Raw genomic sequence first — 26,464 nt, 5'->3', positions numbered from 1 at the left:
CTGAAATAGGAAGCTGTGGGCAAATCCTGGCTTACATAAAAAATGGGTTTGGCCAACAAAAGTGTTACACAGAGTGCTGCTTTTCATGCATTGTGTGTGCAAAAAAAGTTTGGATTTCCCCCCCCTGCGTTACTGCTCCCCAGAGGAGAATGAGAAAAGGATTTTGGGAGCATTTTCATTTCTCTTCCAGTAACCACAGTGTGCAACTCTTAAATGCCAATAAAGTTATGGATTGGAGCCAAAGAATACATCCAGGATGAGACTTTGAACGAAGCATTTTTTGAAAAGGGACATCCCAAAGCGCCTCGTGTTGTTTTTATATCACTGTCGGGCGTCTTGTGGTTCATTGCTTTTACGAAACTGTCCCAACATAACTGCAATAAAACAGGGCAAGAGCACACAGCTGCGTGCAGAAAAGCACTTAAGAATTAAAAAAAAAAATGTTCTAGGACCCCTCATGTTATAATATATAATTTAACAGCTGGTATCAGTCTAAACTAAGTAGATGAATAACTGACTCACATCATTCCACTATGCACAAACGGTTTTTTTCGTTTGAAGCCTTTAAAATATTCTATTTGACATCCCTTTTCAACCATTTCAGTTCTATACTCTTTAGGTTTGTGGTGTCGTCTGTTTTCTAAAAGAAGATCACGTTATTGTATTTAAAAGTAAATGTTCTATCTGTTCAAAATGAAACTTCTGTGGACCAAGGCCACTGTAAACTGTTGCCAGGCAAGGAAATGCAGTCCAAGCCATTAACCAGGATTCAAACTTTTCAAATTTAGTTTTACAGGAAGTTTCAAGGGAAGTGAAAAACCCCCCCCCTTTACTCTGTGTCTTCATGAATTCCTAAAGGTGACACAGGAATCAGAGAGAGAGAGAGAGAGAGAGGGACTGAGGGGCTGGCTGGCCAGCTTCCTGTTTTCTCCCAGACTGTCGTTAAACTCAGTCAATCTTGGAGCGTCCCGGTGCCGCCATCTGGGTTTAACCGGAGCTCGGCTCTGCCAACTGGCACAGATGGCACCAGGATACTATGTCATTTGTTTCGGTGCAGTGGGAGGAAGTAAAGCTAAAGATCTTTAGTCGTGTTTAGTCATCAAGTGTCCGAAGTCAAGTTTAAAAGGTCTCTGTTTTAGAATCCAGGTGATTCATATAGCAGCAAACATCTATGAACGACATGGAAAGATATAGTCATCTTTGCCCCCCCCGGTGTCTGTGGCTCCTGTGTGAGCTTCCTCTTGCATTGTTTGTTGCATGCTTTTTAAGTGCATGTGAGAGTGTCCAAAGGATTGGCGCATGGCTCTGGACTCACATGGCGGTTACAGCTGCCATTATTTCGGCTTTTTTTTTGCACTGATGCGAGGCCATCAGAGACCATCGGCATTCGAGGGCCGTTGAGAGGCAATTGAAGCGTTCTCGTAACTTGCTCCATTAAAGTGGACATCTTTTAAAATTTGTATTAAAAGAAACGTTTCTTTTAGGCACTATCGATGATTAAGGAAACCCATTGGCGATAAACTGCTCCCCTTTTTATAAGCCTACTGTTGTTGTCATGACATCCCACACATGACCTCCCTCAGGCCACAAGCTTCTCTAATCTCATGAGGATGATTCTTCACCTCTGGAGCTACATTTAAGAAACAAAACGATTTCAAGCTGCAATTGAAACCGCTGTAACGAGGGAACAGTCACGTGGGGATGGATGAGCTGGTGCTTTGTTTGTGTTTTGATCTGATTTGCATGCATATAGTGTATTTTAATGGGCCATTATGGGCAGGGTGGGAATGGTTCATTCTTGCGTTATTTGTGTCCAGCAGCAAAGCTCAGTACCAACACAGTAGACAATGTGCTATTTAGCTAGCAGGGCAGAAAGTAAGAGTCCAGCTTTGGACCATAACCATCCCTCAAATGATTTGCTGTAACCACTATAATTCCCTCAACCAAACCACCGTAGTCCCCACGATAAGAAACATTGTTTTCATGAGTCATAATTCAGTAAGAATATACTTATGGAATTGCAAAGGTTCGCTGATCACCCCAAAAAGACTGCAGGCCACGCACGAAGCACTCGGGTCAAACCTCTGAGTTGAGGAGATTAAAAAGTTGCGCGATGCACATCCAAGACCGACAAAACGGCCACTCGTCTGCGACTGGGAATGTATTGCTCGGCAAACTGGTATCAAAGACAACACATGAAACGGAATTGACCTCATGCCGGGCCGAGGAAGTGCTCGTGAGGCGCGGGAAGCAGCAAAGCGGCAATCCACTGCCACGGGAGGAGTTGGCTCTTCACCCACATCTATGATGGCCATCACAGAAGCAACAGGGGTCCACAGTCGTTCAGAGACGATCACAACCAATGAGGCCAAGCGTTCCCCTGCAGAGGATTGCCGCCATTAACTCGTCACCATAAGTGATGACAAAGGGAACGTGGAAGTTGGCCACGCTCGGCTTTCACTGCGTCGTGGCCCTGTAGGTTCAAACAATGAGCTAAAGCTTCGTCACTTGCGCTCACGCGTAGATCGATGGCACCTTTTACCTGTCGGGTTCACGTTTCATTTCGGAAGCTTGACTGTCGCTCAAGACGAGAATGAAGAGGATCTCTTTGGCTGTGCACTTTATCTTTTAAAAAAAAGAAAACAAAGTGTCACGGCTCGTGAGAGGGATCCAAAAGCAAACGCCGGAACCAGGTAAAGTATAAACACAAAATGCGTATTTATTGTCTCTCTTTCCAAACGACAACTGAAATACTCCGGCCTTCCGGCAATCCTCCGCACCGAACGTAGAACTGAATGTCTCTCAAGAACAACTCAAATACTCAGGCCTTCCGGCAGTGCACCGCCGTCGTCGGCGGCGTCCCGTGTCTCCCTCGTGACGTAGGAATGGAAGCCACTGAAGTCTCCGGACCCAGGAAAACGCGTGTCTGGAAGGCTGTACTCGGCAATCCCTCGGCGCCGAACCTCTGAAAGATGTCCCTCTTTAACTGCTCCCTGAAGACTTGCAGCAGCTGCCAGCGATGAGTGCACTCCTCCCAGCTGCCCTGCATCAATCTGATTAGACCATAGAAGAGAGAACAAGAGTCCCACCAGCTACCTCCTGAATTACTGTGGCTCCCCCTTGTGACCCTGTCCCGTAACCCCACACAAAGTTAACATTAAAGAGACACTCTAGAGATTCCTTCAAGCATCGTTCTGAAAACTGTTATATAATTGCCGACTTGGAAGTGTGAGAATGAATAGTATTCTTAAACTGCATTTGCAATTTAACACTATTTCTATTAAATTATTATTTATATTATAAACTGCGTATTGTGCTCAGATAACTCTGATATGACACGGACGTGGCACAATGACAGAGGCTATGAAGATGTGAGGAGCATTCATCATCATCAGGAGATTAAGTCTGTATATTTTAGCCTCTCATGCTTTTATTTTGACCTTCTTGACCCTGGTTGTGCAATAATACACGAAACAGTGCATTTTTTTTTACTTCACTTCCGCATTTGTTGTGTTATTTGGAATTTAATTCTCCTTTGCTTCTCAAATTTGGCGATTGTTGAGACAAGAAACTGACTTCAAATTGGAGTATTAGGAAAGTTTCAGCAGATTAAGCTATAGTGAAAATAGCTCCCTAAGCTCCATATTTGGACTAATAAAGTAGTGTAAAAACAATCAATATTCGTAACTGTTTGTAAATCTCCATGCTTTATGTTTGGATGTTTCAATGGTTTTATGTGAAGCACTTTGAACATGCCTTGTTGTTGCCATAGAAATAAAATTACTTTACCTAAAAGAACTACTCATCAAGGACAACAAAACTCACAAAAAAAGATCCATTTGAATCCTCTAAGCTTTTTTCCAAGATTGGGCTATTTTTGTACATTGAAAAGAAACATTCTTTCTCAAAGGAAAAGATAGAGGCAGCATGGCAACAGTCTCAGGGACACGCTGTGTGTGTGTGTGTGTGCGTTTGTGTGTGTGAGGCACCACAGTGAGCGCACACACACACACACACACACACACACACGTGAACAATTAGGTTTACAACACGTTGGCGCGCACATTCATGCGCAGGCACAAACGTCCTCGTTCCATCTTCATCCATCCGCCTCCCTCTCTCTCTCTCTCTCTCTACCCCCTCCTCTCTCTACGGGGGGGGGGGGCGATGGGAGGTGACGCTCCCGCTGAATGTGCTTCCCCCTGCAGTGGAGCATCGAGACGGACGTCGCTCGTCTCTCGGTCCCGGATCGTTCACCCGGTGTGATTTCCTTAACCGCGAAGTGACCTTTTCTCTTCTCCGCATCTTGGCTTTCCTTCTTTGTCTTGGTTTTTTTTGTCTTCTTCTTCTTCTTCTCTCTCCTCCACATGGAGGCGGAGCGAGGCATCGCCTTGCATCAAAACCCACCGCGGAGATCTGACTGAAAACGTCGTGGGACCGAGTTGGATTTAAAGCATTCACCGGTGCGACCCCCCGACATGAGTGCCGCTGCCCGGGTCGATGCGCTCCCGTCCTCCGTCTCCCGGCCCCGGGGTTACCTGTCCTGGTTCCACACCGGCTCGGTTTCGCCCCAGTAGACTGATCCTGTCCGGTGCTGCGGTTTCCACGGGGGCAGAGCTCAAGTGATTTAAGAGACCCCCCCCTCCTCCCAAAAAAGAAAATAAAAGACCAAAACGGATCCGCCAGATGGATAACTACTCTACTCTCCAACGTAAGGCAACCAGGGCATGTACCTGCTGCAGCGTCCGTCATTCAGTGCGTGTTAATGAGCCCTTCCACTATAATCCAATTAATTGCGATGCAGTTAGGAGTCTGTGGTTCATCATCCTGACCTGATTTAATTGAATGCCATTTTTTATTGTCTAACGTGTCCAATGGATGTGCTGTCATTACACGTGATTTTCTGCCCACCATAAATGTTTAATTAGGCTTGTATCATGCAACACATAATGACATTATTTCACATTTGCAACAACTCATTTCACTTTAGGCTAGAGAGCAGTTTTGATTTTGTCTCTACCTTTTAATGTCTGTGAAATTGGTCCCTGCATCATTTCATAGACCCTCTTAAGCTCAGTGATGAGCCAATGAAACAGCCATGACTGCAGGAGGAGAGGGAGTGTGGGAATGTGTGTGTGTGTGTGTGTGTGTATGTAAGGATGATGCAGTGTCATATACCCTTCTGTCTCTACATGTAGCCCCGGGCTGTTCTGCTTTGATAGCTTCATGCTTTCATATAAGACATTATCACACACGCACACACCTGTTAAATCCAGGGCCTGAGGTATTGTATCCTATTAGCCTATCTAGCTCATTATTTAGCAGTATCAGTCACGCTTGTAATGACAAAGGCCTGTTAACCATTTGGCTAAATGCTTTGCTGCTTCTGTTATAAACCTGCACGCGGTTCCTCGCTGTCTAGATGATCATTTCTCCATAGTGCGGTCATTTTCTCCACCCAGCCTTATCACTAAGCAGCACACATACCAAGTGTCTTTCTGACTTGCAACCGAGGCACTAAAGCAACATGCAAAAAAGGGGCTTCTTCTAATCAAAGGGAATATTTAATCACAATCTTCAATGAAATCTATTTCAAAGGCTCTCGGCGTTGCCAATAAAATGAGGGGTTTGCAGCGACTGCTAATAGTCTTGTTTTTTGTTATCAATTTACAAAGTGTTTTCAGTTTTGGTCTCTTTCTTTGGCATCAAGAACACCAGGGTGGAATAAGTCCAGGCCCGTAGCATGTGAAAATACATCAGTTTTTAGGCACGTAGTCAATCCGCCTCATTTACAGTCAGTAACCGAATGCTCTCTGTGGGCTAACAGACTGGCAGACTGGCAAGTGACTCTCCGGAGTCTCTAAATGAAGACTGAGACCGACTTTTGAAAACAGCGTGGACTCGCCTGGTGGAAGTGTGATCCAGGAGCAATGCAACCGCGTACATTTGCTCAAGCTCTGTACCGTTTTGAAGGTACTTTAGTTCGTCATTTTCATTGTGTTCATATAGACACTAATGCCCTGATCACATTTTAAATACAATGGTATGAATATAAAAGGTTGACATATTCCTGCTGCACAGTCTTTATAGAAGAAGAAAAAATCCCACACTTAAAAGCATCTGCTTTCTTTCTCTTGCTCCTTTGTTATGGGGGGAATTGCTGATTATGGTTGTGCACTTTTACTTCAGTTGGAGTTCTATGTCACAGAAGAAAGTGAGCTACACTTGATAATCATTTGTGGTATTTCTGTTCTGATACAAGCTGCTATTAGCAGTAGCCAGTCTCCCAGTGGAAATGAATCGGCATCTATTTTGATGGTGATTCATTGTTATAGTAACTGTTAAAGGTATTGTTAAAAGAGGATCTCTGAGATATAAAACGGATATGTTGGGCTTTAGTGATCGTGGCTGTGATTTCTCAGTGTTCTGTGACGTTTTATAGACCCAACTAACAGTCGGTTCATCACAAAAATGAGTGAAAGTAAGATGCAGTCGCAATTATGTCTTTGATCGATATCTTTCCTGTGAGATAAGAGCGTACAGTGAGATCAAGAAAGAGTCCAAATGTGACAGATGTGGACAGTACTGTAGTCATGTTTATATACATTATTTAACACACATACAGTACCCATTTTAGTCCAGCTATGGATGTACTCACTCCTCTAACTCCTCTCTTGTCTAAATGGCAGTCAGCACCTCTAGTGTTGAGTGGAATGTAAGAGGCTTCAGATGAAAAACACGATAAACGCATTAACATTTCCTCTTCAAAGAGCAAACTTGCAGGCAGCTCTCTGTGCCGCCCCACTGTAGCTCTGACAGGACACTGCTGTTCCTGCTGCTGCTGATGCTGCCGGTTGCCTAGTGACTGTATCCGAGGAACCGGCTCCCATCGTCATGGTGATGGGCCAAGGGGAAGAGACCCAGTGAGGGAAAGGGGGCACGGATACCAGCTCCTCTGCAGTGTGTGCGTCTTCTGGTGATGAGAATGAATTGTGATGTTACCGGGGGGTGAGGGGGGGGTGATGGTTGTGATAGATTGGTGTTGAAGAAGGTGCCAAATTCTAGATGGATTAATGAAAGCATAGAGAATACAGAATGTGAAAGTGGTGTCTTTGCTCAAATGTGAACAGCAAAGTATTGTTGTTTACACTAAATGTTAATTATTTGTGCTCAATTTTGAATTTTCAGATGGATAGTGTTGAGAACAAATGCTACAGCAATTGGCTGATCATGTTTTTCATAATAGCAATGAGAAATAATGGATCAATCATCAGAATGATGTCTTTCTTTTCCAACATCTATAATTCTAAGCTTTTGTTCTGTTTTATATAATGAGGAATGTAATATATATAAACACTCATTTTGTCAAGTTCCTTCTAACTTGCTTAAGCTGCAAACATTATACAGCCACCTATTAACAATATGGGTACTGCATCTTTGGGATTGTGGGGTTGAAGCAGTACATCTCGTTTAGGCAGAAACAACACATTTTTTAATGTCATGCAACGTTCCGGCATTTTTAAAATCCCCAAATCCATGTAAGGGAGCCTTTTTAGGATTTCATAGAAGCAGAGAGGTGGAGGCAGGAGGAACAGACAGAAACATCCTATTGGTCACGGCACTGAGCACACGCCGTGTTGTAGGTTCACGCAGGCTGCTTCAAACTGCTCTTCCCCACGGGGTAAAATCGTCCAAATCATCTCATCCATTTAGTCCAGACGGTTTAATGTGATTTTTTTTCATTCTGCGACTACATCTTCCTATGAGAGCATCCGTTCTGTACCTTCTCAAGGCTCCGTGACAGTGTTGCCATGGTTGCATCAAGCACATTGTTCTCTCCAGGGTCACATCCTTCTTTGGCTCCAATGCAAGATTCCTGACAGCCGCGTCCAGTCTTAGAGGAGGGGAAATCTGGGTGTAAAGTTATTTTTTCTCTGTATGGTCACTCTATTCTACATCATGTGTTCCTTCCAAATTTGCTGGTTTGGACGAGTTACAATTCTGAATTGTGTGTCGTTGACAGAAGGGAAATAAAACGCTGTGCGCATCATCTTTCAGTATATAGACATTGTGCATTTTCAATATCGAAATAGATATAGAATATGTGAAAGGTTTGAAAAACGTATCATTCCTTTATTAAATAGACTCTTCCAGTTTCCATTTTAAAAGCCCTTTCAAAATGTTATTTTGTGGACAGAATCCCTTCATTTGTTAACGCACGAGGCATTTATTCTGAAATAATGATCAGTATTCCATTAATGGGTATTGATGATTGAGACCTTTTAGGTTTCAGTGGGTTATACCACTTTCTGATATAATAAGAGATCTAATATATAAGACAAGATATAATCCGGATCAATGGAAACATACATTTTCAGACATTTAATCAATATATTTAATGATATCAAATGATCGGTTCAATTAATAAATTAAAGATAAACAAATAGTTGAGAAATGAATAATTATAAGTCCATTTGTTTTATTCATTCCAACAGTTGGCATTATATTCAAATTAATGTATTATTACTATGTTGCATCAGAGATAAGCTTAAAGTTTAGTTTTAATTTGAACTAAAGTTCATATAAATTATTTTTGTTTGTTTTGAGCACTTCTGAACCAAAGTTGCGCCCCGTTTGAGATGCCCGTCGCGGCAGTGTCATGTGATTCCTCGGGCGTCACTTCAAGATCTGGCGTCCACAGCTGTGGCTCAGCAGGCGCCCTTCTGATGAGACATTGACGGGACGGGCCACAGAGATCCTTGTATTTCCTGTCACACAGAAAGCCTTTCCGTATCCATCTTGACAGCTACAAGAACAAAAAGGACCTGTCACTACCAAGGAGAGAATCAGGCAAGGGTATTGAAGCTATTTGGGGGGGGGGGGGGGGGGGCATTTGTGGGGCCACTTATGCGCTTCACTACTGTTTCATATAGAAAATAATCATCGGATCATTCAACTCTAGTGGTCACAGGCTATATTGCACGTGTATGTTGATAATGGAAGAAAGCAAATATTTGGCAGAAACCAAAGGTAACCGTTCAGTTTGTTAATAAACCTGGCAGGACTGCAGCAAGGTGTTTATAGGATGTGTGTGTGTGTGTGGATAGTTGAGTCTTTCACACTTGCCCAATGTGTCGTACTGTGTGACCCAGTGTTTCTGCTGAATCTGCAAGGTTTGTGTGTGTGTGTGTGTGTGTGTGTGTGTGTGTGTGTGTGTGTGTGTGTGCAGTTTAATTTACCTTCACGTTTCCTTCTTGCTTTGTTTAAATCTGGTGGGAACTGGTCTGTAGGACAAGGCTTCTCTTCCCACCCACGACACCATTTCCAATGGACTTTAGTTTGGGCATGGTATATAGTATGCATCGTATTGTTTGTGATATGACACTCTAAGCTGAGTGCACTTGATGCCTATGATCGTATAGGTTGGGAAATTTGCTACTTGTTTCCCCTTTATCACCAACATTTCATTGAGGCGGTGGCTCAAAGTTTATCGTGACAGGATGTTGTTTCAAAGAAAGTAATGCAGGTTACTTAAGACCGTATTTTGTGGGACATCAAGTCTCCTGAACCAGAAGTCTTCAACGCATAGGTTTGATAATCATTTGAACGCCCTTTATTGGTAAAATTCCCACAAAATCATCTCTGATTGATCCAGTAGTTTCGCTCTTATTCCAGTTTTATTTTGGATATAATTTAAAAGCTCTATCAAAGTAGACGGGGGACTAAAATAACTTGTATCATAGCTCTAAAATTAGCTCAAAGCTTGTAAGATGAAAATGGTCCCCTTTCTTGTTGCTACTCCCTGTCATTGAGGAAAAGTGTTTCAAGTACGTGCACCTGAATGTTATGTTCAGTTATGTAACGTCAGTCCCATCTAAAAACAGCTGTCCGCTCTTAGGTTTAACTTTTTATTTCCATGAAATGTATTACATTTGAATGGCAGGTTCTTCCTGAGTGCAAAACTTTGTCGTAGTCCATTGAAAGCCTCTTAGCTGTCAGGATCCTCGATGCTTTAAATGATGTAAAGAGCCAGTACTCCTTCAGTGTGTGGCATTTTTAGGCCTTCCACCAAACATGTGACAAGTTGGAACCTGTCCAGTAACCCCTGGAAATGGGATGCGAAGTGTGACAGTCTCACAGGAGGAGGAGGTTGAGGCAGGTCTGCCCGCATCCTTTGCTGGTTGGTCCACGTGTTGCCGCGGGCGACCCATCTCCTTTTTAATGAGACAAAGGCCTCTGGTCTGAGGTCTTTGTTCAGCGACTCGCAGTACTGGAGACAGAGAGAGTGACCCTCGGGCCCCTCTTAGTCTTTAAGATCCTCTCATCCGTCACCGCTTTTATCATGACGCTAATTTAAGCCATTGGGTCTATTAGTATTGACTATGTTATTGTAGCAAAAAAAAAAAGCCACGGCTCCGATAAATAAAAAGCGCCCCTGTGAGATGGTGGAGAAAAAAAAGGGTTTAGATCGTGATGCACATTGCGCTTAGAATTAGTGTCATCCTCAATTTTCCGTAAGGTTTGGGAACACGCGTGTGCCGTGTAGCAGTGTGAACAGAGAGACACACACGAAGCCAGTCAAGAAGGATGGGTTGAGAGCGGGAGAGTAATCTCTGAATCCACAAGCATCTGCCTGTTGTCCTGCTCCGTCTGTCTCCACTCGGCTGTCAGTGGCCGTCACACAGGAAGAGACGGGAGAGATGGCTCCTGTCAGTGTGAGCTGGGGTTAGCTGCTCTTTGTTTTATTGAGATGATAAAATGGCAGCTTTTTCCACCGTAATCTCCATATGTCCCCGTTTATGTTTAGGTTCTTCCCTTAAAGGGGAAGGCTGGGAAACCAATTTAGTCTCAACCAAATCCCTGGACAAGACCAAAAAACATCTATTGGTGTGTCTCTCAGGCCCGACGCATTCGCTCCAAATGAAAACATAAACATTTAATAAGGGCAGAGGACAGTTCTTAACTAAACATATAGCACAGTGATACTGTATAAGTACATTATTACATATAAAAGTTCCGTCTTGAAAATGTAAGTTAAGTAAGTACAAAAAGTGAGTACAAAAGTACTGGAATTCAACATACTCATTATGCAGAATGGCCCATTTGAAACTATAATTATATTATTGTGTTATACAGTAATTAAATTATGCATTATGTGTGCCTTGACTTTAAAAGTGGGACTAATTTAATGACTTTATTTCAATCAGCAGACCCATTATTCTGAGTGAACATCATTTTTTAAATGACTTGTGAAAACAATGACAATAATGTTACTAATCGTCATCCCGCCGCGATGAAAGCCCCCCCCAACCGAGGGTGGACACACTAGTGTGGATGAAGGGAGTGCTGAGCCTCTGGAGGAGTTGAGTTGACCTCTGCTGACCTCTACTCGGGGGCCTGCATGTGATGAAAGGAAGGTGAGCGGGTTGGAGGCGGGCCGCCATGACTTGGTCTAAATTGACAGCTGAAGGTCTTCCTGACTCCACTTCCACTGAGCTTTGCCTACTGCCACTTCAATTCACGTTTCAGGAATGTAATGTATGTACATTCCTGTAGTAATAACCTGAACCTGCAGGCGAGACAACGGGGGTTCTTGTAGCAAACATTACTCACTGGGAACCATTTTCAGCGGCAGATTTTGTGCATTTGCGTCGGCATGGCGGCGTATGTGGAGTGACTGAAAATCTACTTTGTGTTATTGATAATGAAGGAACAGGTCACCCAGTGCGGCTCCTTTATGTGTTTTGGATTTTTTGTTTTGTTTTAATACTAACAAACTCAACACCTATTGAGGCTGTACATAGTTTTTTTTTTTTCATTGTGATTCTTTACAATTGCATTCCTCTGGATTTTGTCTAGCTGACCCCGGTCCCCCGCTGCTTTGGACAAAGACGAAGAGCGACAGTGGGGTCGTCTGCTTTGGCCAAACTGAGCTGCTTCCACCAGCAGCATCAGTGGACCATGATGCCGCTTCCTTTTATGCTCAGAGGACGGACGTTTTTTTTTCCACCTTGTCTTTAGTAGCACTGATGAAGGATTTGACGATTTGCGAGGAAATCCTCAAACCACTCACCCCAAAGAATGAATAAGGCGCCCAGGAGCAAACCGTAATAATGAAACTTTTTTCATAGTAGATATTTTGATATATTGTAACAAGAGACCCTTTCTCTCAGCGAGCGGCATCTATACGATGCTCCATTTGATGAGTTGGTCTCCAGGAGGAGATGTGAGGCGGTAATTTGGTTTGACAGTGTTTGTTCTTTACATTTGAGGAAAAAAAGACCCGCAGCTCCCTGGAGGCACCGACGTGTGGAGATTGTTGTTAAGCCACTCTGCACGCATGTGTGTGTGTGTGTGTGTGTCTTGTGTGTGCGCCCATCAATGAGTGTGTAGAGCAGCATGTGTATATATAGTCAAAAGTTTTCAACTGGTACTGTATATACATACAGTGTGTGTGTGTGTTTGTGTGTGTGTGTGTGTGTGTGTGTGTGTGTGTGTGTGTGTGTGTGTGATATGAAAGCCTCGTTCCCTGAACCCTCAGGGACTTACTGACGTCACGTGGTAAATGGTTGAGTACGAAAGATTTTAAGGGCTTTATACAAATGGGGAAACCACTTTTCTGCAAAATATTTATTTATATACATTTCCTCCTGATCGTCTTCCGGGTTCTGACAAGATGAGAGGAAAATTTCAAATATTGTATTTATTAGTTAATGTCAAACAGCTTTCATGGCTAGATGAAATGTTTGATAAATACGTTTGTGTAATACTGTGTGTGTTTTTTTTCCCATCTCTAATCCTTGATGTCTCTGGGTAAATGTAAGTTGCTGATCATCAATGTGCCATCTTTGTTTACACTTTCTTTTTAACGTTTCCATTCCACCGGTGACTCTGTGTTAAACGTCACCAATGCAATGCATTGTGGGTAATTCCCTCGGGCAAAGTCTGTGGAAATGCTGACTCACAGAAAGGGTTCGTGAAGGGCTTAAAATGTCCTGCGAGAGAGCCCTCAAATACTCATTTGGCAGAGGGACAGCCCTAAAACCCCCCCAAGGCCTCAAAGTCGGTGAGTGTGGAGATTGGGATTTGGCCAATATATCACATCAGTGGATGTAGGGCAGCCCCCACAGGTCTTATGGGCTCCATAGGTGTGCATGTCACTGTCTGGATGAACGCTGTAGCACGAGATGCCTTGAGCATCTTCATCTTCGTCTTCAGGGCTCATTTGCAATTTAATTCTGCCTGTTGACGGAGCACCAACCGCACACCAGCTAGTTCTCAGCCAGGGATCTCATGTTTGCTTTGCTTTGTATACACAAATGTCATATCTTGGTTTTGGGAAGCGATTTAAGGACAGCTCATTACACCTCTAGTTCATTTTGTGACCTTTTTAGAAGTCACAACCCTTACAAGTGTAGCATTTTTTATTAAAAAAATATATTCCCCATTTGGTTTTTATTCGGTCGTTTAAGTTCTTTGGTATTATCCATGTTTTACAGTGGTACTGAAGCGACGGGATGAAGCTTGCCATATAAATGGATTATGTATGGCCGAACAGATGGGAGCATGAGGACATATTGGTGGAAATGATTTTTTTTTATAATTCATAATGGATTGGGAGCTTTTATATCAAATATTTTGTTCTACAAAAGATAACCTCGACCTGAGTTTTGGGAGGGAAGCTTGCTGCTGATTGAAATGCTTTCACGGTTCTGTCTCTTCAAATATCCAATTGTCCATTTGAGGTAGATGGTTTAAAAGACAAAAAGAAAATAAAAGAAACAGAGCGAGGAGAACATTTGTGGCTATGACGTATTGTTCCTTTTGATTATAAGAATATTTGCAATGTAGGTGGGAAGATTCAGAGCTTATTGTTCCTCTACTCTACTCCTCATTAGTTTGACAAATGATTCTCCACAAGGACAATGCACACTTTGTCTTCCTTCCTAAAGTGCTCTGAATTGTGATGCTGAAGTTCCATGGTGCCCAGGTATGGGGGAGGAAAAGTCTCTCACCCTTGACTGACTGCCCTCATTTTGCCTTGTGATGCCCACGTCGCCGTGGCGATGGCATCGTGTTAAAAAAAACGACCCTTTTGTGTCGTGACTAGTGGGCTCAACACTAGTGTGTGGTCATGAAGCTGCCGGTCTCCTGCTGTCTCTCTCTCTGTGTCCAGGCAGGAACCTGTCTGTGGTCTGTTGGCGCCGGTGGCTACTGCTGCTGATACAGAGGTGAAACCATTAGGATGGGGATGATGATGCATGATGCATCACCTCTTCTACTTTCCAAAATCAGAATCAGACAGGTGGTGTATCCGTGACTGCCCCTCAGATTAATCGGTGTTTTTTTATAGACCGGAGGTGTGAAGATTCATATTTAGTGGCTGTGCTAGTGGTTCATTGTCAGCTGAACCCTGCTGGGCAGGTTGGCCCGGCCCGTATACCTAGCAGCATGGGAATGGTGGTTAAATGAGGATGACTCAAACGCCTTTCCATAGCAATTAGATTTCCTGTTAGAGTGAAGACATGTTTCCGTTATACTGGATACATCAAGAACATCAAACTTTAAAATAAGAAATTCTAACCATGGAAAGAAGAAAAGAAAATATAGTCTGAGATGAGAGAAAATGTGCAGTGAGAGGAGTAATCAACAACAAAGATCCCCATCAGGACCCCATGGTCAGCTTGTTAAAACCAGGACACCCAGTGGCAAATCCCTCCTAACTGCAGGAACAGCAATCCTCTGATGCTCTTTGGATCATCACATATGTGCACTTAATATTTTGTCCATATACTGCATCCAGGTATGCTGGAGCCTGAATCATACATCTGGTAACTTGTCAATGTCACGGCCAAAAAGAAAACATTTTATTCATGAAAAACGAGTCGAGTAAAAACCCAAAACCTGGCAAAGCTGCTGAGCTGACATATTGTACTTACACCTAAAATAGTTGTTGTCCCAAAGAACGACAAAATGCCATGCAGTGACCTGTGGATCGTTTTCCTTCCCTGAGGGACTGGTTCAGCATCGCTGCATAACGCTGTCAAAATGGTGCTCCTAGCCAAGCCTTTTTAATTAGTGTTTTATGGTCATTTTGGGCAATTGAGTCCCCGGTTACCATGGCAACTCCTCACATTGCAACTCCTCACATTTCCACATACTGTTAAGGAAGGCCTTAGGGATAAAAAACGTACTAAAGGCTGTTCATGCAAATGGAGCTCTCCTGCAGTCAGAGGGGAAAACCCTGCAAACCAGCGGGAAGAGTTTGCTTCTCAGGTAAGATTCCTGCAGCAGCAGCAGATATTGCGCTTCAGTGTCAAAGTGGCCCGCCTACAAGGACAAGGGTTTGAGCTGAAAGATACCAAATGCAAAGATGGACAGCCTCTTGCATCTTATCTATTTTCATTTGGAAAAGAGGCACAGAGGGGGATGAAGAAGGAGGAAGGACGCGATCGAGAGGGGTGACAGAGGCCACAGCGGGTGATAGATGGAGCGAACGCATGGATGGAGATCCAGACAGTCATGCACAGCTATCAGCTGGCAGTGAAAAAGAGAGATTGACTCCTCGCCAGGGCAACAGAGAGAGAGAGAGAGAGAGAGAGGGACGACAAAAAGATAGAGAGGTTGTTCCAGATAGCAGCAGGTCTCACAGTGTGTACAGAGAGAGAGTTTTTCAGGTGAAGGTGAACCATCTTATTGCAATCAGGATGCTGTGGGTTCTTTATTCATCAGGCTGTAAGGGAGAAGACCTAGCTTTAAATTACATAAGGGTTCAGCCTCGGTTTAGATTTAACACCATGGCTAGGTTTTTTTTTTTCTTTCTTTTTTTTCCCAGCAGCAAACAGCAGACAGACCGTAGCTGCTGAAGATCGTGTTCATTCTCCCCCGGGACACCTAATGGGAGCTAAAAGAGACTGATAATGAACTGTTTGTTATACGTGGAAACTCAGGAGGCATCTATCTGCTCATAATATCACACCGTCACAGATGGGACCTGAAACCCTTTTCATTTGAATTCTTTTCAAGAGAGTAGTGAAACCACCCAGTTGTTCACAGTAAAAGTGGAAAACTGAGTTCCGAAGTCACATTGAGAATCCACTGGTTCAAACCTCAGAGTAAAACATGGCATGTCCAGACTATGAAGTGAGGTGGATCAGTGCTGTGACTCGAGGATGTAGGGTTCATAGTCAGTGTTCTATATGTTTAATCAAATTAGCCTAAAACTTGTAATAACTAGTGTCACCCTGTTCTTGGTATGATCTATGAATAGTTCAACGCTTCTAGGCCAAACGCTGTAAGACATGACACAGTAATAGTAGAAATGTGTGTCTTCTATTGCTGGTCTCTACTCGGGCCTCTGAGGGTTGGACAAGCAGCTGGCTCACCAGCACCACAAGGTGACCTTAACTCGCTGAATAACACACAACAGCACAACCAGACACACGTCTAGTAATCCCAGTCATGTGAGGGTAATGTATATTCATCTAGGCTCTGCAATATATTGTTGTTTTTTGATTTGGATTTTTAGTCTCGTTCATTTCTGAAGATTTATCAGTAGACCTGATTGCACTTTAAAGTAGAGCTGGTGTAACATTTGTACAGCGGGCTGCACAGGTTAGCCAAGGTTTTTCATTTTCAGAAACATATTAACAAATCAAAGATTATATCATATTAATTTATTTTCTTTTCTTTCATGTCCATAGGGCTCACAGTGCATAATAAAATGCTGGCAGGCTGGCAAGGTGCAACGTGTTGCACATGTATGCATTGTAATAGAATACTACTTATCAGCAACATAGCAATATTTTTTAAAGATATGAATATGTCTGTCGTGTGCTTGATATTTGCTGATATTTCCTCTTCTTCAAACCGAAGATGATAACTTTATATTTCCAATGACCCCCCCCTCCGAGAATAAAAAAATGGATTTTGATCGAGACGACCCCCATGGACGGGGGGTAGGAAAAGAAAGTGCTCGATATAAGATGGCCTCCCTTACTGTCTCCTCGGTAGGGTTTGTGATGGAGGAATAAAAAAAAAGTTCAACACACAAGACAGACCAGAGCGAGAGACGCCTAAAACAGAAAGAGGAGGAGGTATGCCGGGGCGTCTGAGGCAGATCTGGGCCACCGAGCGCAACCCTTTAAGAACAGAAAGGAGAAAAAAAAAGAAGACTGGCCTGAAAAGAGGAGAAAGAGAGAGAGAGAGAGAGAGAGAGAGACGCCAGAAGGAGAGTACTGGCTCATATAAAGTCTCCTCTGTGAGCTTTGCGGATGCCGAGGAACAGTCGGAGGAGGGAAGCCTTTAGGAGGAAAACCAAATACGTCCCCTGAAAACGTTCAACTGCCAGTTGATCTGTTTGTTGATTTAAGATATAACTTAACTTATTGACATACAGTAATAACTTTTTTTTTTTTTTCTTGAGCCGTATGCTTCTTTCGAAGGCAAAGGCACGGCCCTTTTTACCAAAAGTATTTTCCCGATGAACGAATGTGTGTGTAAGCAGTGTTTCATAGCTGTACTGTTTGTTGGTCAGTGGTTCCGACCCCGGGGGGGGGGTCAGGCCTTGGTTTACGTTCAGTAGTAAACTGAGTAGTAAAGTAACACTTTAGTTGCTGCATTTATTGTTTTTTTTTTAATTGATTTTATGGTTTATATGTCTTTGTTTGTGCAAGGAGAGAAAATATTTGGAATGGAACATTTAAAGATTGATCAAGCTGTAATGCTCAGATATTTATTATCATCACGGATCTCTCATTTATTGTTACACCTCTTTGAGAGACACATTTGGAAAAGATTTACTCCAATCACCTTTTTTCGTTGGGGGACGTAACCTCTTTAACTGTGCATGACCACTTATCCACCTCATTAATTCAGTCATAAACAACTGGACTTTAATAGCCTGCGTGTGGTTCTATACTTACAATAACAATGTGATTTAATGAGAACAAAGTGAGAACATTTCTGGACGTGTCCTGCCACTGTGTGTGACGCATGCTCTCTGAGGGAGAAGCAGGTGAGCGCTGATCTACGCACAAGCAGACCGACAAAACTAGTATAAAACACTGATCCTCAGGCAATAAGCTCCCATTCGTGGGGTTACACCACCTCGGATAAACTGCATCTCACAGGCATTTACCCTCAAATCGGAAGTCGGAAGCCTGCTGTAGTTTTTTTTTTAACAGTTCCAAAGAGAGGAAAAGGTGTCAATGAGCTAATTGACAAATGCGTGTATCAGGAATATGCATGTTGTCACTGCACGTAAATCCCCGCAATATGTTTGTCACGCTGCCTCTCTGCCTGACTGCTCGTGGTGTTTATTTTTATTTATTGTGTTCTCTTTGTATATCCCACTCTATTGTCTTATTTTCTGTCTGCGATATGTTTGGGATTTGTCACTTTAATGCAGCGATGTCCTCAGAAGACATCTTTTGGTCCCAGTCATTTGGGGACTGGAGCCTCAGTTTCAGGTCATCTTGGTTTGACCACATTTGCGCATCCGGGGCAGAATTGATGCCCACATTTTGGGTGCAGGTGAATTGTCGGCCGCTCTGTGGGTTGTTGTGTCGGTTGATTGTTGTTATTTTTAGAGTCGGTGATGTAAGGGTCATTGGGTTTTACAGAAGTGCCACCTGGATCCACTGTGGCAGACCCATTGGACGGGCTGCACGTTTCATTTTCAGCCATTGTGTGCCGTTTCCATGAGACTTTGTTCCCACCAAGAAAAAGAAAGCGTTGGTCCTTTGTTTAAGTAGTCCTTGAGATGTCGTTTGGTCCCATGTTGTGAAGAATTCACTGAGTAGCATAGGTGGAGGTGTCACGGCATCGCTAAGCCTTGTTTATACTCGCCTGAGGCCTCCCCTGTCTTTCACAGACGGTACCCAACAAACGCGTACGCACAAAGGCTATTGTGCTCATGGAGCCGCTCGCTGCAGTGACGCCAGAGGACGCACAAACAAAATGTACTGTGAAGCAACAAGAAGTCAATGTGCGTTACAAGCAAAGAGCCACACAACAAACCTTCACAATACAGAGGGGGAATTTTTAGCTGTATACACACTTGTATCACATCTAATAATAAAGAAACAAAGGTTAATTACCCTATGAAACAATTACATTTAGCTGGCAAATTATATACCGAACAATCTAGAAAGGAACTTCAGACATTTTAGGGTTTCATCAGTGGACTAATTGTGACAGTCGTGTCTGAAAAGCCTGCGGCGCCTCACAGCAGGCGTCTAGCCATAGAAGTGAAGAGCTGCACTACAAAGTGCTGCGACAAATTGTGGAGCCTTTGCACTTGAGACGCAATAACGTCATTTCCTGGCGTGTGCGTGTTTTGCATTACTGTCACAACTGCACGAATCAATCATGCTGCTTTCACAATATCCCTGAAAATATATATCAATGTTCCCTTAAGTCTCTGGATTGCTGTCTAACAATGGGACTCTACTACAACCACCATTTCAGAATAAGAGTCACATTATTCAATTTTAATATACGATTATTAATTAATTATAATAATATAATTAGTTTGTGCAAAATGTATGTAATTTGACAATTTGTTTGCATCTCTTTTGATCTACTTACACAGAAAGAGACATTATATGACGCTATATAGCCCAAATCTGAATGCTCTGTTATACAGAATTGTAAGAAAACAGGAAATCCAGAAAGGGTATTTCCTATATATGAAATACATGTATTGTATTTTGTTACATTTTCTGGCACTGGCATTTTGTTTTTTATGTTAATATTCAACATTTCCCATTTTTGAGGGGTAATTTGTATTGTATCAACGTACATTTTGATGTGTTTTTTACCCATCTCTTGGTTGTGTGTGTGAGGGACTGCAGAAGCCTTGGGCTAGTTCTGCAGGGTGCCGTATTCATACCTCCACAAATAAAAACAGTCAGAGAGACCCGGAGAAGCTGTTCTCCTTTAGGTGCTATAAAAGTAAAATATTTGAGTCCGTGTAAAGCGTCACCAAATGTAGAGCGATCGCCCACTCAGTGCAGCATGTTCTGTTTTATGAGCGAAAGGAAGAAAGAGAGGGAGAGAGAGTAAAAATACACCCAGCTCCTGGGAGACGGTCTCTATGGCAGCGGTTACTATAGTGACGGCACGGCTGCACGTGAAGTGATGGCTGTCACAGGACTCAGGGGAGTTCACCCTTCACAAATGAACACGTTTCAATGAAGAGATCACATTCAGACCAGTGGGGCAAAGTCAATTTCCTCTCGGATTGTAATATGAAACTTTAGACTTTAGACTCTACTAAAATTGCGCTTTAGTTTTACTCTTTTTCATCATGCATTCTTTACTGAACAGGAAGACTCCTTTTTACAGTACTAAAAAGTGAGTATGTGAATGTTGGACAAGCGTTTGTGTGAACAGACAGTAGTGCGTATCCTTTGGATGCCCTGAGCAGTAACCCGTCATCACCTCATGAGATGTGCAACCATGGTAACCCGTGCCAACCTCATTAGACCAATCTATGTTATGGGAGAATCACGAAGTCTGGATCTTATCTTATTTATCTTTATTTTTATTTTTTTTATCTATATTTCTTAACTAACCCCATAGCTTTAGCATACTAACCCATAGCATATATTTCACTATATTTATTTATATATTTTGAGATGAACTTGCATTATGTTAGTGTCTGAAACACTTTATCTTTTGAGATGCGGACACTTGTTGTAGTATTTATTCAGATATTTCTAGTTCAATTTGAATTAAAAACAGGTTGGAATATTATCAGCATTCCCATTCAAATCAACTACAGCTCATACATGTTAGATTTGGTAAGTAGGCTTATGTATTCACTAAAGTAAATAATCAAAACACCTCATGTTGCTAGTATGTGAATATGTGCATGTGTGTGGGTGGCTGCTTGTGTGTAGTGTGTGTAGTGTGTGTAGGCGGGTGTGTGTTAGCGGTTCTTGGAAAATGTATCACCACTCACATCTTTGTTTGTCTTATGTAACTACGATTAAACTGATATGAACACAGCTTAAACAATTTGTACGTGTGTGTGTGTGTGTGTGTGTGTTATGTGCGTGCTGCTATAGAGTTGTTCTGTCATACTGTTTCCATAGCAGCATCAAAGGCCAACGCTGCCAACCACACTCACTTCCTAGTTTCACCCCATGTGTGGCGGCTCCCTCTGACTGCATTCCCACCTCTTTCCCGTGGGTCGTGTGGCGACGTGAGCACTACTGGACACACTTCCACGTCCGCCACGCCGTTCATTCGCTTAGACGGCGTCTATTGAGAGGAAATCCACAGACCTGATGAAGCGGCTTCATGTCCTTGCTGCTCTTCCCCTCCCAAGTCCATATATATATTCTGGGTTCTTGCTGTGATAGAATCAACCTTTGGAGAGTTGTCTATAGGTCATGAAGCGGTGAGCTCACGCTGCTGCTGCCCAACCAAACACATCCCATGTCTTCCTATCATCAGTCAGTGTCCCCGCCGTCACGCCTAATTCTAATGGGCACCATTAGCTCTTCTTTCTTCTTCTCTGCTCTTGTGACAAAAAAAAGATGTTATTTTTAGTCTACTCTGTCTTTTCATGCTTAAGCCGTTACATCAGTGGTCTGTGAGTGCAGAATTAAGCAGCTGCGGTATCAGTAGCAAAAGAAAACAAAGGGCTTCGCAGACTGCAGGCAGATATTTCATTTATTCATTTTGCTACATCGTTAACCACAATACTTTTTAGGTTTTTTTGTTTTTTTTTACTTGGCAATTTTGGAGCTTTTGGAACTGCAACGGAGCCTGATCAGTAGGCCACGTCGAGGCAACTGGGATTTATTTATACAAATGAATGTCTTGGGCCACATAGTTTCCGGGTTGCTTTGTTCAACCATCTTTGGTGCAGAGGATCTCGTACCAAGCAGCGGGACGTATCTACATGTGAATGTGTATTCTGCTCCAGAGTGCTCCATACAAAGACATTGTGTCATGTGACCCACTAAAAACGGGACCCACCAGTTGAGAACCACTGAGCTAAGCAGACCCTTGTTTACCTTTTTAGCGGGTCGGAAGCCGCGGTCCAAGGTGTGACGGCTGGCTTTACGCAAATCCCAGCTGGCCTCATTACGCAGCACTCTGAGCATCCCTTTGGATGAAGGGTGTATTGACTTGAACGGTGCAAATCTCTTTAGATAAAAAGGGGGGATCTGTGGTCTTTTGAGAAAAATATTCTCTGGCCTTACTAGAGCAGATAACATAGTGTCCTCGCTGTGCTCAAAACACTCTGTTTAACATCTGAATTCATCCGGCCACACTGTGCTGGACAATGTGTGTGTGTGTTTGTGTGTGTGTGTGTGTGTTTATGGACGGATGAAGCTGCAGGTCTTATCTCTGAGCCTCTCGCTCTTCCACTCTGCGCTCGCTACTCCTCATACTCATATTTTCTTACTGCTTTTCTCTCCCCCCCCCTCCCAGCTTTGATTCCCCTTAGTCTCATCAGCTTCGCTCCTCGTCACCTCCTGTCGTCCTCACACTCCATTTGTCCTCATTACAGCTGGTTTTCACCTCATACAGATCAAACTAAAAAAAATTGAGGCAGCAGTCAAGATAACTGGATATTCGCTCTTTGTTCTGTTTGAATGGGCTGGTACTAAAGCGTCTTTATTTGTCAGTAGTCGTCAGATTGAGTGTAGCGTCAAGCGCTTTGATCTGAGACGATGAAGCCGTACGATAAATCCTCACTGAAGGAGTTTTAATACTCGTCGTTATCCCACTCACAACATTCAGCTGCTTGCTTTTTAAATGGAGTCCGTGTAATGGAGCCAAAAAGTGATGTTGTCTCAGATTAATAAAGACTCTGAACAATTATAAGGCTGTGTCTTGTTGTTTGAAGAGTCCCTTTTTATGAGTGTGTGTGTGTGTGTGTGTGTGTGTGTGTGATTTACAAGCAAGAGTTGAGCCTCATGTTGTTGGCTGACGAGTAATGCCCCAGGTTTCACTCCTGCATGGCGGTCATTTGAAAGCTATTTCTTATGTTTTTAAGAAGCTGCTTTTTCACTGTAAATGTGGGCATGTGGATGTTCAGTCAAACGACAGCGTGCCGACTCATAAACTCATCCAGGCTTTGATTTAACACTGATGTTAACGCTGTCTTGTATACACTCTCTATTTTTATTTATTCATAGCTTCACTCAGCAAAAGCAGTGAAATGTGTCACCGTTATTGAACGTAGCTCAGAAAGTTGTCATAAAAAAAAAATAAGTGAATTTTAATGACAGGCTCTGTAGTTATTAATCTGTGAAGAAAAATAGTTGATAGTTGAATAGTTGATTGACTCTTTTTAATCTTTTATTGATGAGCCCTGGTGCTGTCACTCAAGCAATGGTCTGCACAGGCACGCATCGCAATGAACTGAGACTGCGCGGATATGATGCACCTGTGGATGGGTTGCATCAGACCCTCTGAACTAACAGCACACCTTCTCTTCTCCCCCTCTTGCCTCTGTAGTGCAGTGTCTGGAAATGACCACCAAGCGGAAGCTGATTGGCCGGCTGGTGCCGTGCCGCTGTTTCCGTGGTGAAGAGGAAGTGATTTCCGTGTTGGATTACTCCCACTGCAGCCTGCAGCAGGTCCCAAAGGAGATCTTCAGCTTTGAGAGGACTCTGGAGGAGCTCTACCTTGACGCCAACCAGATTGAGGAACTACCCAAGGTAACGCCTCTGAACCATATGCTGATCCCCATTTCATAAAATCCGTGGAAAACTCAAGTTTATGATACTTACATCATTTGTACACAAAAAAACACCAGTTGTAATATTTTACTCATTTCGTGGCCTCATTTAATTTGAATAAAATCACCTGTTTGCTGCACCTTTGTTCTGGTTTAAGTAAAGGTGTTACACACATTTACAAAATGTGACCTATTGTGTGCAATTTCACAAAAACTGGCCTGTGTTCAACATTTGGCCTGTAACTGCACCCTCAGAAATTCACACATTTGGATTTACAGCTGTGTTTGTGAACCCATTCATTTACTTGTAGAGAGCAGCACTAGTGCTTTTCATTTTAGGGAATTGACAGCTTAGCAATGCTGTAAAGCTTTGCTTTTACTCGATCTTTACCTCCAGGGCAAAACCTGTGTGACGGGAGGCACCGAAGCCGTGCTGGTCTTGAGACATAAAGGTGTTTTCCTCAGTGCAGTTCAGTGAACAGTGCAGCTTCATTGTACTCGGTCAGCCTCAGGCGTGCTCACTTCGTCCACTGTATGCAACGTTCTATCATTATAAAGTCATTGGGATGCTTCCTTTGTGCAGGATAAACAACGTTTAAATCCAATCCATTCGTCTAAGCATTTCATGCGGGACAACTGAGAAGATATCAGTTTATAAATGTGTGATTTATGCACCATATAAATAATATGTTAATGATTTGACCTATCAAAAACATTGACATTCATATGCGTAGGTCAAATCTGAAAAGTCTTAAGACTAAACAGCATTGTTTTTCTGTCACGTTTCCATTCTACAAACATCATTCCATTCTCGACGTCACAGAGGGACAGGAAACCTGTGAGAACTTTGGCCTTTGCAGTAATGAGGCAAAATGCCCTCACAATATTTCAAGGCGAATTACGGGCGCTGTTTATAGGTCCGCTGTCTCATTTTATCGATATCCTGTCCTGCTTTAAATCACCGAGGTGGTGAATTGGATTTCTAAATATAACCTGCATGACTGGGAAAAGTCTACGGCCTAAGCGGGGAAACTTGCAATCAACACACAACAGGCGTGTATGTTTATGTGCGCCAAGATGGTGTAGATAAGTGTAAGTGAGCTCCTTAACTGAAGCGTGTGTGAGTAAGTGATGTGTGTTTTTAAGTGCAGAGGCGTGTGGCATGAATCATCTGACCCCCACCCCTTCCCCCGTCTTTAGCTCTTTGGCCCTAGGGTCACTCATGTTTTTTGGTTTTTGACAATAGTGACAGTAAGATGCGACAGAGTAAATGTATTCTTTTGTGTCTGTTTTTTTTGTCGGTGTGTTTCAACCGCCTGTTCTCTTGCAGTATTTTTCTATGTGCCAACAGACTATAATACTCCTTTGTTTCCTCTCTGTGTTTCCATAGCAACTCTTCAACTGCCAGGCCTTGAAGAAGCTGAGCATGCCTGATAACGACTTGTCCAACCTGCCCACCACCATCGCCAGCTTGGTTAACCTCAAAGAGCTAGACATCAGTAAAAACGGTAAAAATCCTGGGCTGATTCAACCTGAACAAAGTAAAACTCGATCTAAAATGTACTGGCCTTCTCAACTGTAATGGAAATAACAGCCATACCCAGGTGCACTGCAGCAGCGCTTCTCAACCTTGCTGCAGTGATGTACACCCTGTAAAAAAAAAATAGTTTTGCCGCCACGGACCCCATAACAAGCACAAAGCGTTTTGGGATTTAAAAAAAAACAAGGTGTAACACACTGTGCTGTGCCATCACTTTCTGATTCATTGAACTGTCCTGAGATGACCTGAATTCAGAAAACAAGATGTGCCGGCTTCATGCTGCTGGCGGCTAATCTCGCTGAAAAAACACCTGAAAATCCATTAAATATCAACTTATTTAGTAGGATTTTTGAATGGATGCTAATTTATAAGCACCCATTCCGAGTGCCCTCTCGGTACCCACACGTGAGAACCACTGCACTACGGTATATGCAGTTAATGCGGCTGAGTGAAAAACAAAGGGCAGCACAGATCTCAAAAAGGCCCAGGTTGAAAATAATCACCACAATAACCTCACGCCCGATGCTGCCTGAATACTCGCTAAGATGTGCTTCTCTCTCACAGGTATCCAGGAGTTCCCTGACAATATAAAATGCTGTAAAGGCCTGTCTGTGGTGGAGGCCAGTGTCAACCCCATCACCAAGTAAGACACACTCGCCTTGTAGAGTAGCATCTTGCTCTTTCCTTGGAATAATCCAGTCTTTAGTTTGACTGCAAACTGTCTTGTTTGTCATCGTTATCATCCTGAAAATAATCATCTCTTAAATAGTTGGCTCATGATGATGTTTTTGTATTCAGGCTGAAACACGGTGTTTCATGCTATGTTGATAGCATTAATTGAGACAACCTGTTAAAATGGACCTGGACTCTGTTCAAGATGTAATGCGTTTGTCTTTATGCATCTGACGTGTATTCAGCTGTTTCAGCAGATTTTTCCCAATCAAGAGATCGACGATTGTCTTGTTTTTTTTATTCACAGACCCTTAACTTCCATACAAACCACGTATGTGCTATTGGCTCAGCTGGCACTAGACACTAGAAGATACAGTTGCTACAATATAATGATGATGTTGTTTACTATTAGAGAATCAGGTTTTTCTGTCAATGGTTTTATTTTCTATTAAGCACAACTGGACTCAACTTCCACTGCAGACATACATGTTGCTTTTACGCGTGTGTGTGTGTGTGTGTGTGTGTGCGTGAGAGATGAGTCATCC

The 26,464-nt window shown here is 42.9% G+C and overlaps 1 protein-coding gene across 11 annotated transcripts in view; it reads left to right on the top strand.

Annotated features, from left to right (window-relative positions):
• lrrc7 (leucine rich repeat containing 7) overlaps nucleotides 1-26,464 on the top strand; it is a 75,651-nt gene that overhangs the window by 22,754 nt on the left and 26,433 nt on the right. For 5 of the 11 annotated variants that reach the window (XM_062563706.1, XM_062563714.1, XM_062563709.1 and 2 more), the window contains exons 1-4: nucleotides 4,168-4,711; nucleotides 23,485-23,687; nucleotides 25,098-25,215; nucleotides 25,812-25,890. In XM_062563706.1, the coding sequence (XP_062419690.1) occupies nucleotides 4,687-4,711; nucleotides 23,485-23,687; nucleotides 25,098-25,215; nucleotides 25,812-25,890 (425 nt within the window). In that variant the 5' untranslated portion in view covers nucleotides 4,168-4,686. Of the gene's footprint in view, nucleotides 1-4,167; nucleotides 4,712-23,484; nucleotides 23,688-25,097; nucleotides 25,216-25,811; nucleotides 25,891-26,464 lie in introns of those variants that run through there. The other 6 variants (XM_037468675.2, XM_062563712.1, XM_062563710.1 and 3 more) reach the window with 2 other exon arrangements.

Source organism: Pungitius pungitius, chromosome 7, assembly GCF_949316345.1.
Source record: "Pungitius pungitius chromosome 7, fPunPun2.1, whole genome shotgun sequence".
In the NCBI taxonomy this organism is placed as follows: Eukaryota; Metazoa; Chordata; class Actinopteri; order Perciformes; family Gasterosteidae; genus Pungitius; species Pungitius pungitius.
This window is presented reverse-complemented; position numbering and strand designations above follow the sequence as displayed.